Genomic DNA, 14,900 nt, shown 5'->3' with positions numbered 1-14,900 from the left:
GTCACTGTGATAAAATACCCAAGACAGTTGGCTTATAAAGCGGAGAGGTATGGCTAGGCTCCTGTGACTCCATTGTCCTTCCTTCCTGATGCTTTAGGACAAGACAGCACATCAGGGAAGGCAGTTGGTAGTGAAACAAGTTGCTCAACTCATGGGAGCTGGGAAATGAAAGAGAAAGAGGAGAGGAAGAGATCCTTCAAGGGCATGTCTCAAATGAACCGTGTTGCTCCAACTAGGCCTTACTTAAAAATTGTCCACCATCTCACACTAACAACACAGACTTGGGCTTTAGCCTCTCATATATGGCTCTTCGGGGGCACTGTACATGAACTATAATGCCCCATACTTAGGTAGGGGCTGACATAATACCCCTTCCTTGGGAAGCATGTTGTCACTGCAAATCACAGGAGCTTTTGTGTTCTACCTTTTATTCGCTCTGGCTTTTATTTATTATCAAAAAAATTTCTGGCATTCTTTGACTATCAGACTAAGGGGGCTGTTCTATTTCCATTTCTCTTTCATAGTATGTGGAAATTCCACTAGTAGATGAATCTGAAGACGAGCTGGGAGAAGGACAGTATGAAAGTGTTGGTAAGTCATAGAGTAAGGGAGTCCAGTGCCTCTTCTGCACATGTGCCCCTTTACTACATTATGGTAGCAATGAAGAGCTGCTATATCAGTGAGAGACAGTGCAGGGCTGTTCCTCTGCATAATGTCTCATATCTTTGGTTCCCCTTGCCTTATGCCTTTGATTTCTGATTAAAGATGCTTCATTTCTTACCCAGGAGCATGTGCTCCTATCTTCTGCAACTGATCTGGGATCCAGTTTCCAGTTCATCTTTCACCTTCCAGGCCTTGCAAAAGTAATTTCTTCTTTGAATTCAGTATTTTTGATTTAATCTCAGTTGAAAATGCCATGCCTTTTCTGGAGTCTCTATGTCAGTGTTTCTCAACCTGTGGGTTATGACCCCTTTGGGGGTCAAACAACCCTTTCATGGAGGTTTCCTAAGACCATCAGAAAACACAGATATTTACATTACAATTTGTAACAGTAGCAAAATTATAGTTATGGAGTAGCAACGAAAATAATTTTATAATTGGGGCTTACCACAACATGAAAGAACTGTATTAAAAGGTCACAGCATTAGGAAGGTTGAGAACCACAGCTCTATGTGTTTGTGTATGCATCTGTTTGACTGTGTACATGTGTGTGCAAATACTCATGTGCTTGTGTTATACTCATTAGCACATATACACATGAGTGTGTGTATTCATTCTCTGTGGAGTTGTAAAGGCAAAGAGTAACTTACACTCAGTGATCTGATGTGATGGGTAATGTTAACTGTCAGTTTGCAAGAATCTAGAATCACCCAGAATAGAAGTGTCTGTGGGTGTCAGTGCAGGATCACCTTATTCAGTTTATCTGAGGTGGGAAGACCTGCCCACTTGTAGGTGGTACCATTACCATTACCAGTGTTGAACCTTGAAGAACATAAAATGGAACCAATAGCTCAGCAACAGCCTTCATTCATCACTCTTTTTTTTCGACTGGGGATGTAATATGACCAGTTGCCTCAACATTCCACTATCTTGGCTTCCCCACCATGGAGAACAGTTTTCTTGATCTGTGAGGCAGAATGAACTCTTTCCACTGAAAGTCACTTCTGTTAGGCACTTTACCACAGTAACAGGAAAGGTAACTAAGACAACCAGCACAGGAAGTTTGTAGTAAGAGTCCATTTTTTATGTGGTAGCTCTGTTGGTTTGTGATTTGTATCTGCAAAGTGCAAGATTGAAGCTTTACTCACTGTTAATACTGACTGATAGGAACCACAGGTGTGATTCTAATGTATGAAAATTGTGTCAAAACTATAGTGCCCATATACTCATATCATGTCTCCTTAGAAATCCAGATATTATCAGTTCATATTTCTAATTGTCAGATCTTTCATTATCTTGAATTCTGAACCAAGAAGATTAACATTTGGTTTTTCTCTTAGGGGAATTTTATAATATGGTTATTATCAAACCTGATGCTGTACTCAGGAGAAAACATATAGAAATTAAGGAAAAGGTAAGCAATAATTACCAAAAGTTGTTTAAATTAATTGCAAAATAATACCTTATGAAAACACTGAATTGTTCTTCCTAGCTCCCACTAAATGAGTTTGCGTATTCTGTCTTACAAAGACTATTGCTGCCTGGGGGACCAGCCTCCAGGCAGCACAGGGCTCAAAGGGAAATCCACAGTGTCAGTGTGTACTAGACTTTTCTATCTGTGGAGGTTAGGGAAAAAAACACTCACATACTCTCTTGATGGTTTCCTTCTTTATTCTTCTCCATTGTTCTCTTTTTTTTTCTTTCCCTCTACAGCTTATATACCTTCACAAAATCTTTCAGGCAATACATGAATCACAATGTGGTTACATCCCATTTTTCAAGTGAATAACTATAATGAATATAGGTAAAACATGTTTTTGTCTCACTTATATGATTAAAAACAAAGTCATCCCAATAACCCATACATCTAAGTAACTTGTTATAGATTAATAGAACATGAGCAAGCAAGGATCACTCTTCTTCAGCCATTGTGGTTACAATGAAAGGATCAATCACATAATATCTATCTTGACAGGTAATTATAAAGAGTTTTAAAGGAGTCACAAACCTAAACTTTTATACATAAAAAAGTTAGTCAGCTGAATTTCGAATCTTCAGTGTATATAACCATTCATCAATAGTTTCTTATATCAGAAAACTGAGGTCAGGAATAGGTAAAAGGAATTATTCATCACTTTTGATTATCAACCAGTCATAGCAAAAAAAAGTATGCCAGCTAGCAGCTATCGGGCTGCTTTGTATTTTCAACCTTAGCCTAATGAATCAGACAACTCAGCTATGTGTCCTTGTGAACTTTAGAATGTTTTCTGGGGTTATTCATCTTAAAACTATTATCAAAGCATCTGGTCTAAGCTGAAGTTATTTTGAAGCTTTGTTTCACCTAATGATGCACACCAAAACCTGTGACTGCATTTTCCAGTATTAAGAGAATTAGAGCCAGTTTGGCTCCTGAACTGTGATCTATGTAGCTCCTTAGGTAAAACTTATAGGCCCTAGCTGTATAATATTTCCTTGCATTTACTTCCATTCATCAAAACTCAGCATTAGCTATCATTATTATTATTAATTACACAGTACAACTTAGGGAGGAATCATCTTCATCATAATCCACAGATTAAAATGCCCAGTAGAATGGGATGTTTCCATGGGATGAACATGCTACATTACAAGCAGTGGGGATCTCTCCACACCCTTTCCATGCCATGTACCAGAGAAAGATAGCCACAGCAAACATGTAAAGGTACAGCATGAGTAAAAGACATTCTGTAGTCTGTAGTCTTATGGCCTTGCCTAACCAAGGTTGACCCATGAGAGAGTTTCCTTGTAGCAGGCTGATACCTTGAGCTTCAGTTGCCACCTGCTGCTCCTCTGACACAGCTGCTGGCATAGGACCTCATCTCCTCCTGTATCTTTCTTGAATTAACTGCCTTACTACCACCCTACAGAAACTTTCAAGATTTTAGATGCTATATAGTACTGTTATAAATGTTCTTTTTCTTTAGCTATTAGTGATACAATGTTGTTATAAACTCACATTAACTTGCTTTTTTCTTGTATTTTATAAACAAATGGCACTTTTCAATGCATGACAATTTAAGAAACCATTCAATGCTTTCTTTTAGACCCAAAGTATATTTTTACATTAATGTAATTTATAGTATGCCTTATATGGAAATATTTATAAGATACAATTTTCATAGTTCCTCAGATGTATGTGTAATTGATTCTCATGCAGATGGGCAAATATTTCCTATAAAAAGTCAAAGTGACTAGTGTCTTCTTTCTAGTTTTTTAAATTTAGTGTCTTAAGGTATTCCTTGTATTGATATTGTTTCACCTGTATGGTTAGGTTAGTCCTAGGTGTTTTCTTTTTGTTTTAATAAGGTTTTCTCTGGGTGTTTTTTTTTTGGGGGGGGTGCACGGGGAGGGGCAGGTTTATTATCAGTGTGTAGAAATGCTAGTGATAGTTTTATGTTGATTTTTTTTGCACCCTGCTACTTTGTTGGAGTTTGTTAGCTCTAATTTTTCTAATAGAGTCTGCAAGGTTAAGTATAAGGTCATGCCATTTACAAATGGGATGACATATCTTCCTTCCTACTTGAATTCCTTTTGTTTTTTCTCATGCCTTCTTGCTTTATCTAAGATTTCTAGCTATAGATGTCTAGCACTACATTAAATAAGAGTAGAGATAGTGGATACTCTTGTGTTATTCCAAAGTTTAGAGGCAATGCTTTCATTGTTTCTGTGGCTAGCATAGTGTTGGCTATAGATTCTTCATAGATATCCCTTACTATGCTTGGATGTGCTCCTATCTCTAGTCTCTTCAGGAATTTTCTTATGAGAGGATATTCAGCTTGTCAAAGCCTTCTTTACTCTGATTGAAATGATCATGTTGTTTCTGTCCTTTCTTCTATTTAGATGCTGAATTACACTTATTGATTTGTGTCTGTAGAATAAACATTGCATCCTGCAGTGAAATCTACTTGGTCATGATGTATGAACTTCTTAACGTATTTTTGAATATAGTTTGTGCTGTGGGATAATGCTCTTGAACACTGGTTTAATGAAACGCTGATTGGCCAGTAGCCAGGCAGGAAGTATAGGCATGGTGATCAGCCTGGGAGAATGCTGAAAAGAGGAAAAGGTCAGGAGTCACCAGCCAGACACAGAGGAAGCAAGATTATAAGGCAGCACTGAGAAAAGGTACCAAGCCACATGGCTAAACATAAATAAGAATTATGGGTTAATTTAAGTATGAGAGCTAGTTAGCAATAAGTGTGAGCTAATGGCCAAGAAGTTATAATTAATATAAGACTCTGTGTGTATACTTGGGGGACCCAAATGGGAGAGATTTGTCCCAACCTTTGGCTGGCCAAGACACAGGAAAACTTCTAACTACAAGTTTGCAAGACTTTGAGAATATTCATGCTTATATTCCCTGGGTAAGTTGATCTGTAGATTTGTTTCTTTGTTGTATCTTTATCCTGCTTTGGGATCTGGGCAATGCTGGCCCCAGAGAGTGTGAATTTACTGATAATATTCTTTCCATTTCTCTTTTAAGCGTCAGTTTAAGAAGCATTAATATTTGCTCTTCTTTGAAGGTTTGGTAGAATTTATCTGGACCTGAACTTGTATTTGTTGAGCAGTTTTTTTATTACTACTTCAATCTTACTGATGTATAGATTCATCTAAGTTTTCATATTTTCTTGATTGAATTTTTATAGGTAATGCATATCTAGGAAATTATTCATTTCTTCTCAATTTTCCACTTTGTTGAAATATAAATTTTCAAAGAACTCACTAATGCTTTTCTACATTTCAGTGGCATCTGTAGTAAATTCCTCTTTTCCATCTCTTATTTACTAATTTAGGTCTTCTCTCTCTCTTAGTTATCTTGGTTTCCCATATTATTTTATCAGACAAATGAGTCTTTGATTGATTCTATATATTGTTGTTATAGTCTCCAATTTAATGATATCTATCCTGATCCTTACTATTTCTTACTCTCATATAGATTGTGCATGAGGTCCAACTGTAAGTTATTTTCTTGAGAATTCTCAGATATTTCTTTTTCTCTCTTCCCCAGATACTTGTATTGTAAACATTCATAGCTATAAAGTTTTCACCTATACTTGTCCTAGCTATATCCCAAAGATGTTGGGATTTTGCGCTTTCACCATCATTTATTTTCAGGAATTTTACAAATTTCCTATTTGGTTGATTCAGTGAGTCATTAACATTCAAGGGTATATTGTCTAGTATCAATGAATTTATGTAGTTACCATATTTTTCTTACCATGGGTTTCAAATTTGATGGGACCATGTGTAGCTGGAAGTTTCCCTGTGTCCTGGCCAGGACAGATCTCTCCCACTTGCATCCCTGAAGTAAGCACACAGAGGCTTATATAAATTATAACTGCTTAGCCATTAGCTCAGGCTTATTACAGACTAGCTCTTACATTTAAATTAACCCATAATTCTTATCTATATTTAGCCACCTGGCTTGGTTCTGCCTTCAAATCGTGCTTCCTATGTGTCTGACTGGTGACTCCTGTATGTCCAGTCGATACATTTTGTCAAGCAATTCAGGCAAGAAAAGATTCTTGCCCAAATGGCTAACTTTTTCCATGAAGAGGAGTGTCTTTGGTGCCCATCATCTTTCCTTGAAGTAATTTGGTGCTGCCACGAGCAAATGTGTCTCATTGTCCAGAAAGTCTAATTTTCTAAAACATATTAAATGCCATATTCTGTAGGTCTTTGAAGTGTTTCAAGATTACCTACCTAACTGAAATATATCTATGTATATCTAGATAACAACTAATATGACTACAAGTTTGATTATCATGGATGACTAATTGTTAATCTGTATTTCTAATTATACATTACAATTTAAATGAGTTATGTAAACACAATACCTTAAACAAGAGTATATATATATATATATATATATATATACATATATATATACACACACATATGGTATAATAAAATTAACTTAAAATTTATATCAATAAACTAAAATCCCTAGCAATATAAAACATCTTTAAACAAGTTGTTGCTCTTTAAATGTAGGTTCAATAATCTACCCTTTCATCCTATAATATCTATAGTATCCTCTTTTCTTCTCTAGAAAGAGATTGCACTTATAATAAACCTCCTTTAAATAAAAATAAACATTTATGAGCAATATTTTGGGAATTTAGGCATAGCTTCTCATATTGCCTCTTGCTGGTTGAGGGTGCTGGCAATCTTATGGGGATCCTGAGAAAATTAAGAATTATAGTTCAGTCCTGACTGGAATAGTCTGTGAGGCTATGTTGTCTGAGCCAATTGCCTTGAAGCCAATCTGAATGTTTGATCATCTGGGGCATGGTGTCATTGGAGATCATCAGGGGGTCTTGGCTGGTCAAATCATATTAGCCTGGAAGCAATCCATAGGTTCTCATCTTCTGTGGAAACAAAAGCAGAACCTCTTTTCCAAAGCATCATATCCTTAGACATAAATTTTGAAGTCAAGATACCTTTGAAATATACATACTGGTTTAATTGAGTAGCCTATACAATCAAATGTATCTCTGCAGTTAAAAATCCCAAAGACAATATAATCCAGACTCTCTGTGTGAGTTCCATCTTTACATGGCTTATCTTTTATATTACTTTTACTTTCTTTTTAAAGACTTTCTTTTATAAAACTTTCTATTTCTTTATATAAATGTCTATATTCCCTTTCCTCTCTCTTCCAAGCCTATGTACATTTTTACACACACTGTAAACTGTTTAGAGTTTATCCCATCTGAATCTGTCTTATTGTGAATCTATTACTTTAAACTGAAGAATGGTTAGAACAGAAGTGGCAGCCTTGGCTGTTGACTCCACCCACCTCAGCTTTTCAACATGGCAGGGGTACATTTACCACCAGCTCTGGGAGCCATGCATAACACCAACTCTCAGGTCTATGCCTCCATTAAAGCAGCATTTAGCTCAGAAACCTCTTTTGTTGTTGTCATTTCATTTGTTTTTGTATTAGCAAAAGCTAAATCCACTACGCAGCATACATCATGACGGGGAGATGCCTCTGTGTACCATGGTGGGAATCTGCCATGCTATTTCAGCCTGCATACCATGAACTCACCATACTGTACCTTGGCGTCTCTATATCTCAGCCTGCATAAGACATGAAGTAGAAAGCTGTTTTTAGCTCCATTGTTGTATATTTAGAAGCCCCTTTAAAACTCTTTTAGGCCTTGTGGAAATTCAACAGCCCCATGTTGGTATGCCAATTGGAGTTGGAAGTTTTTCTGTGTCCCACCCAGCTGCACAGTCCCTCAGCTGCATATAAAATAATTCCTCAGGAGCTTATATTAATTATAACTGCTCAGCCATTAGCTCAGGCTTATTACTGACTAGCTCCTACACTTAAATTAACCCATAATTCTTATCTATATTTAGCCATCTGGCTTGGTACCTTTTCTCAGTTCTGCCTTCACATCTTGCTTCCTCTGTGTCTCACTGGCAACTCCTGACTCTGCTCTTTCTCTTCCCAGATTTCTCCTTGCTTACTCCACGGTTGCATAGCTGTTTGCTCTGAGGTTTCATTGTTGATTTTCAGTTTGAATGCTGAATCTGAAATTGAGAGTGGGATGCTGAAATCACCTATATCATGATCAAACTGACCTTTGAACTCCATTAGTGTTTGTTCCATAATATCTGAGGCTGAACATTCAGTGCATGTATATTTATTATTGGCTTATATTCTTGCCAAATAATCACCTTCTTAAATATGTAATGTCTTTAAGAAATCTATTCTTACTATTTTTTGCTTTATATATACCCTATCAGATATCAGGATTGCTATGTCAGGTTATTTTCAGTTACTGTTTGCTTGATAGATTGTTTCTAATCATCTGACTCTCAGTCTGTGGATGCCTTTACTAGTAAGGTATGTTTCCTGGAGACAATATATCATGGGATCTAGTGTTTCAATTGAGTTAGCTTTCAAAAATGGAAACACGGAAACAAAAGAAGCTAAAATAGTTTTCAACATAGTTGAAAAGTATTTTTAAATTTCAGTTTTATGAATAATTCAGAAAGATTATATGAAGTGTGTATGTGTGTGTATTTTCTTAGAATTATGTTCCTATTTTCCACATCCCTTTATGTTAGTATTTCAAATTTTGAGGTAGTCCACTGTAATAAAAATATTTTGAAATCTTCTATTGAAGTTTTAAAAACATGGACATCTAGGGGGTATCAAAGGAACCCCTTTATGCATTTCTGAGCCACTTCAAATTTAGGTTTTCTTGGGGTCTTTACCTGAAAAGATTAAAACTAGGTAGTTATTAAGTTCTGAAGTAAACAACCCTCATTTCTTTTACATGTTTTCCTGTGTCATGTTTGCTTCTGACCTTACCTGAATTGAAGATTGTCAAAGAAGGATTTATCATAGAAGCACATGACAACATGTTTCTCCCTGAAGAGCTAGTGAGGGAATTCTATATTCATAATGCAGACCAGGTAAGAAGGCTTTTAAGAAAACACCGTGTATTCATTTACATATTTATACATGCACATTTATATTCAATTGCAGTGTTTGCTATAAGTTTACATTATAGAATAGAAAATTAGTAAGTATAACCAACTGAATAAACTTTTGGTGCCTTGATGATGTCCATATCTTGATGATGCCAATGATGGTGGCTCTGGGAATATCTCCAGTGGAAACAGTAGCACCCAGGCAAAATCAAATCATTTATTTTGTTGAAGACTTCTTTCTGCTATGTTCTCTGGGAGAGCCAGTCATCTCTCATCAATTTTCAGAGCTGGCTGAAAGTACTCCTTTTCATCTGGTACATAGGGATGCTGTAACCCACTCCTTGTCTGCATCTAAGGCTATATATACTCAAGCGAGTTGTCTTCTTTCTGGAAGAATGTGGTAAAGACAGTGTTTAAAAAAAAAAAAATTAACGAAGAGGGTGGGTGTGACTGTAAAAGGGAGACCTGTCTTCTAAAAGCACTCTGCCAATGTGATGGACAGTAAATACATGTGGCTATTTGAATTTAAATTCACTTAAACTAAATAACATTTAGAAATTGATCCGCTTTTTAGGTGCTCGATAGGCATATCCAGGAAGATTGTTAGAGAATCCTGAGTGTGTTACTCATACAGAAAGCTCTACTGATCATTCCAGCTATCTCTCTTGGCCCTAGTTTCCACATATAAAAAATAAAGATTCTGGCCAGTTGTGTCACCAATACTTGGGAACTTTTAAGAAAAAAACATCTTAGGAATGTCACTCAGAAGCTATTATGTCAGTCAGATTTCTATCACTGTGACAAATATACCTGAGAAAGTCAACTGAAAAGGAAGAAAGTTTCATTTTGGCTCATGACTGAAGACATTTCATTCCATAATGGTCTGGACCCATACCTTTAGTGTCTGTGGTGAGGCAGAGCATCCCATTCAGGAGATCATGGCGAAAGAAAGCTGCTCACTTCATGAAGACACAAAACAAAGAGTGATTGAGAGTATATCAGAACCCTGCTAACTGCTTCAGGAAAATACGCAGTAACTGAACGGCCATCCGCCTAATTGTTTCATTGCTTTCAGAAGCAATTAAATGGTGGTGACCAAGCCTTTATTTAGCACATGGCCATTGGGGAACATTTTGGATCAACCATGACAGCTACTGAATTAGATCCTGGGATTGAGCACCAAAAGATCTCCTCTCTCTACCCCCACCGTGTGTGTGTGTGTGTGTGTGTGTGTGTGTGTGTGTGTGTGTGCGTGCGCGTGTGTGCGCACATGTGTGTCTGTATATATTCTTTGAGGATTTTTGACAACATATTTATTCATTTCTCTCCTTTCTCCCAACTCCTTCTAGGTTTGCCTCCTCTACCCTACCCACCTAACTTGTGTCCTCATTAAAAAAAAAAAAAAAAAGCCAGGCAGTGGTGGCATAAGCCTTTAACTCCAGCACTTGGGAGGCTGAGGCAGGTGGATCTCTGTGAGTTCAAGGCCAGCCTGGTCTACAAAGCGAGATCCAGGACAGGCTCCAAAACTACACAGAGAAACCTTGTCTCAAAAAAAAAACAAAACCGAAACCAAAAAAGACAAAATAAAACAAAAAAGCCATCAAGTTTGTCTGTGACACCATGCATAGGAACTCTTCAAGCTTAAGCCAGACACAATCCTAGCATAGCGATGGGGGAGGTGGGCACAAAGTGCCACCCTTAGCTAGGGAGCTATTAGCAATGACAGCTGTGGGGAGAGAATTGATTTTCTTTAAGGTCTGGACCTCTGGATCATGCTCCAGAGAAAGCTCATTTCCAAGAGTATATAGGCAGCTAAAGGTGTTTTAACTAACCTTTCAGATGAATTAGCAACATTCTAGTATTGGGAAGTAGTTGTATACACGATTTCAAATCATTTTCCGCTGGCTGTAAATGTGTATTGTGCAAAAATGTTCCTGAAAATAGAATGTTTAGAAGGGTAACATAACATTGCTAATGACCATGAAGGGGAAGATTTCACTGCTTTTTCACAGTGGCCACCATTTTAATGCCCCTGCACTGGGATCCAGCACTGGGATCCAGAGGGAAACAGTTTCTTATCTTCTTTTGTAGCCCGACTTTGAAGACTTTGTATCTTTTGTAACAAGCGGCCTGAGCTGTGTGCTCATTACATCTCAAGGAGAAGAAGAAGAGGTTTTTCTGGAAGAAACTCAACCTCAGTCTGATGCAGAAGATGAAGAACCATTTGAGTATCCAGAAGAGACTCATGTTAAGTTTGCACCTATGGTGTCAAAGAAGAAACGGGACAGGTAGCTAGGGCCAGACATTACAATGTGTCATTAGCTGATGGAGCATAATGCCCAAATGTCTCACAACCTAATATTCTTATGTAGGTACTACAAGCTTTCCTTTCAGCCAACCTAGAATACTATATGCTCAGAAAATAGGGGATTTCCCTGAAGGTTTATGCCAAGAAAATTAGAAAGGGAAAAGCTGTCCCTGCTGACCCTTCTAAGCCTGGCACACCATCTGGCCTCATTGTCTCAGGCCTAGAGGGGACACCAGAACCATGCATTGACTTAGTCAACCCTGCCCATCCTCCAACACTGCACACTTTCTTCAATCTTCTAGACTCTTTTTTTTACTTAAGACTCTTACTGGTATAAAATTGATGGTAACAAAATAAATGTATATTTTGGTAATAGATTTCTAGATATTTCTAAATGAGAAAGCAATTTTCAGAACGCTGTTTTTATGTGTTTCTGTCCATGACTTTTATTCTGCTAAAGACTAAGAGGTGTAGTTTGATCCAACAGTTTTGCAGGATGGGCCTGAATGAGTTTTGTGAGTAGAAGGCTCTGTGGCTAGGTCCTCTGCTGTTCCATGTCCCAATGCTATTGCAGCTTCTGTCAGGGAATCACAAGATGTTTCCTCCTTGCTTTCAAAAATGTGAATTTTTCTTGTGGTTTCTGGTCATTTCATATTTCTTAGGTAGCAGGTAATTCTAGAATTTGTTTTTCTATTGTATTGTTGGGTCTAGAACCTAAAGCCTGCATGTTACCCAAGTGTTGTACCTCTGAGCAAGGTTATGATGTCATTTAGTTTAAAGGACAGAACAACATAAAAGAGGATTCAGTGGATGCTAAAGGGCTTTGGAAGCAGCGGGAGCTACTTTCAGAGTGATAATGTATGGGAAGAAAGAAGTTTTGTATATGTTATTAAGCTCTAATTCATTATCATACATGGTTTCATACAAGTTTATATCTTAACTTACAATAATCTTAGGTTATATTTTGGATTTCAACAGTTTGCAAGACTACTTGGAACGACAACACATAGCTGAGTTTTGCGATGTTGAGGATGATATGTCTAAGGTTTCTCAGTGGATTGACATCTTATTTCCTGATTTCAAAACCATGAAAAGCAAGAACATACAAAAGACCCTGGCGTTACTGCGGCCGGATGTCTATGAGGAAAGCAAAGGTAGGGATGAAGCACAAAATAAGAGCTTGGTGGGTAGGATTTGAATGTTGTTATCGCGTACTCAATGATAATGGATAAAACAGCTGAAGAGCTTACTAAGTACTTTCTAGTCTGTGACTTGTTAGAGTCTATCTCACCATTGTCAGGGCCGTAAAGGAAACAAGGAGCCAGGACAACTACCCCAAGACTGCACTGCCTCAGCTCAGGATAGAGTTCTGGGAAAAGCTGATCTGTAGTGTGACCTGAGTCAGATACTGTACCAGGTCTATTTCATTTGTAAAAATCAAAAGGCTAAGATGAGCAAGCATGCACAAAGTGCCTAGGACTCTGAGTGTTAGTTTTTATTTGCTTTTCTGTTTTTCAGTACTGGGGGTGAAGCTCAGACTCTCATATTTGTAGCTAAGCTCTCTAATAATGGGCTACAGCCACATCTCTAATTGCTGGACATTTTAAACCCGATCCATTGTTATGCAGCATAGCAAATGCCTCAAAGTGAGAATAGAGGTCCTAGATAATACCATTCATTCATTCACTCATTTTTTATGCCTGATGTCTTGAAACATTTGTATAAAAGCTTTGACACGGTATTAGAGATACCATCATAGAATACTGTATTGCCCTAGCTCTATTAATATTTGAGCCAGGTAATTTTCTTTTTGAGTGTGTGGGTACATAGGTCATCATATGCTACATTGTCAAATGCTTACCATCACTCTTTGCCTCTAGGTATCAGGGGCATCCTTTCCAAGCTAAATTGTAACAACGTGAATGTCTCTAGACATTGATTGTCAAATGCCCTGAACAGGACTCAGAATCATTGAAAATGCCATTAAGTCATCTGCTTTGGGGGACATGCACATTCTTTCTTTACATCCATGTGCCTTGGTTTCTTTTGCTTTTTCTCCTTGTATAAGCTGAAGTGTCTGTGTGATGCTGATTAGGAGCTAATATTGAAAAGGAGTAGTGAGACACCATATCTTAAGGCAAAAGGTTCAGTTTTTGTAACATTTATTTCATTGTTAGCTATTGATTAAGGAAAATTTTTCACATATTAAGTGGCTTAAGGTGAATTTTATTTTTTTGTTGTTAATGCTTTTATGTTTATTTTATTTTGCACTGCTGGAGACTGAGTAGATAGTATGTCTTACTGTAAATGAGTGTTGTCATGTTATAAACAATTTATTATTTATCTACTGCAACTATGTATTCTTCTATATTTGATAATATGATAGATTACTTTAAGTTTTGAAGATTGAACCATCTTTGCATACCCTGCTTGCTTCTTATGTGTTCTTAAGCACTTTTGTGTCTGTATATGTGGGAGATATTTGTGGTTTCATTTATGATAATCTGGTTTGGGTGTCAAAATAATGTGGTACTTCTAAAATGAGGGAAAAGAAAGTCTTTCCTCCCATGCTTTCTGGAAGAGACAGAATGTTATTTACTTCAAATGTTTCCTAAATGTTTTCTGAGATTTGATAGAGAAGTCATCTGTGCCTGGGATTTTCTGTTTGGGAGGTTTTACTTTTTTTTTGTACTTTTTTCCTTTTGGATTTTTTATCATCACCATGTTGCTTTTTGAAATTAATAGACTTAATGCTTTGAAAAACTTTTAGCAAACCACTAACCTACCCTGTAGCTCCCATGTGCAGAGTTGTGCTTCTGCCCCACTTGTCTTGTTGTAGCCATCTTGTATTATTATATGTTGTAATTAATGCCACAATATTATTACTACACCTAAATTAACGTTCATAGTGTTTGAAGTTTCATTCCTGGTTGCAAACAATCCAGGTGTGGAGAGAAACGCACGATGTCATTTATTCTCTTGCAGATTAGGTCTGCATGGAGTCTCAGGCCTGAAAGTCACTGTGCTTTTCTTTCTTGTGCACACTTTGCCAGATCTGAGCTCTTTGCTGTCTTTTCTGTTTGTGTAGCTGGAAGTTTTCCTGGTCCTCTCTGGTCCACAGCCACTCAGACCCAAGTAAACACACAGAGACTAATATGAATTAAAACTACTCAGCCATTAGCTCAGGCTTACTGTTGACTAGCTCTTACACTTAAACACAGCCCATTTCTATTAATCTACATGTCACCACATTTTTTTGTGGCTTTACCTATGTGCCATTACATTCTGCTCTCTGGAGTGGGCTGGCATCTCCTCTGCTCTGTCTTTCTCCTCTATCTATCTATCTATCTATCTATCTATCTATCTATCTATCTATATCTTTATCTCTATCTATTGCTATCTCTATTTTTATCTCTCTTTCATTAGAATGTCCCACCTA

The 14,900-nt window shown here is 37.3% G+C and overlaps 1 protein-coding gene across 1 annotated transcript in view; it reads left to right on the top strand.

The window, feature by feature from the left end:
* Nme8 (NME/NM23 family member 8) overlaps positions 1-14,900 on the top strand; it is a 46,879-nt gene that overhangs the window by 6,320 nt on the left and 25,659 nt on the right. The window contains exons 6-10 of the mRNA XM_036188892.1: positions 525-591; positions 2,001-2,074; positions 9,043-9,135; positions 11,245-11,441; positions 12,440-12,615. Of these exons, the coding sequence (XP_036044785.1) occupies positions 525-591; positions 2,001-2,074; positions 9,043-9,135; positions 11,245-11,441; positions 12,440-12,615 (607 nt within the window). The remainder of the gene's footprint in view (positions 1-524; positions 592-2,000; positions 2,075-9,042; positions 9,136-11,244; positions 11,442-12,439; positions 12,616-14,900) is intronic.

Source organism: Onychomys torridus, chromosome 5 (assembly GCF_903995425.1).
Source record: "Onychomys torridus chromosome 5, mOncTor1.1, whole genome shotgun sequence".
Taxonomy (NCBI): Eukaryota; Metazoa; Chordata; class Mammalia; order Rodentia; family Cricetidae; genus Onychomys; species Onychomys torridus.
This window is presented reverse-complemented; position numbering and strand designations above follow the sequence as displayed.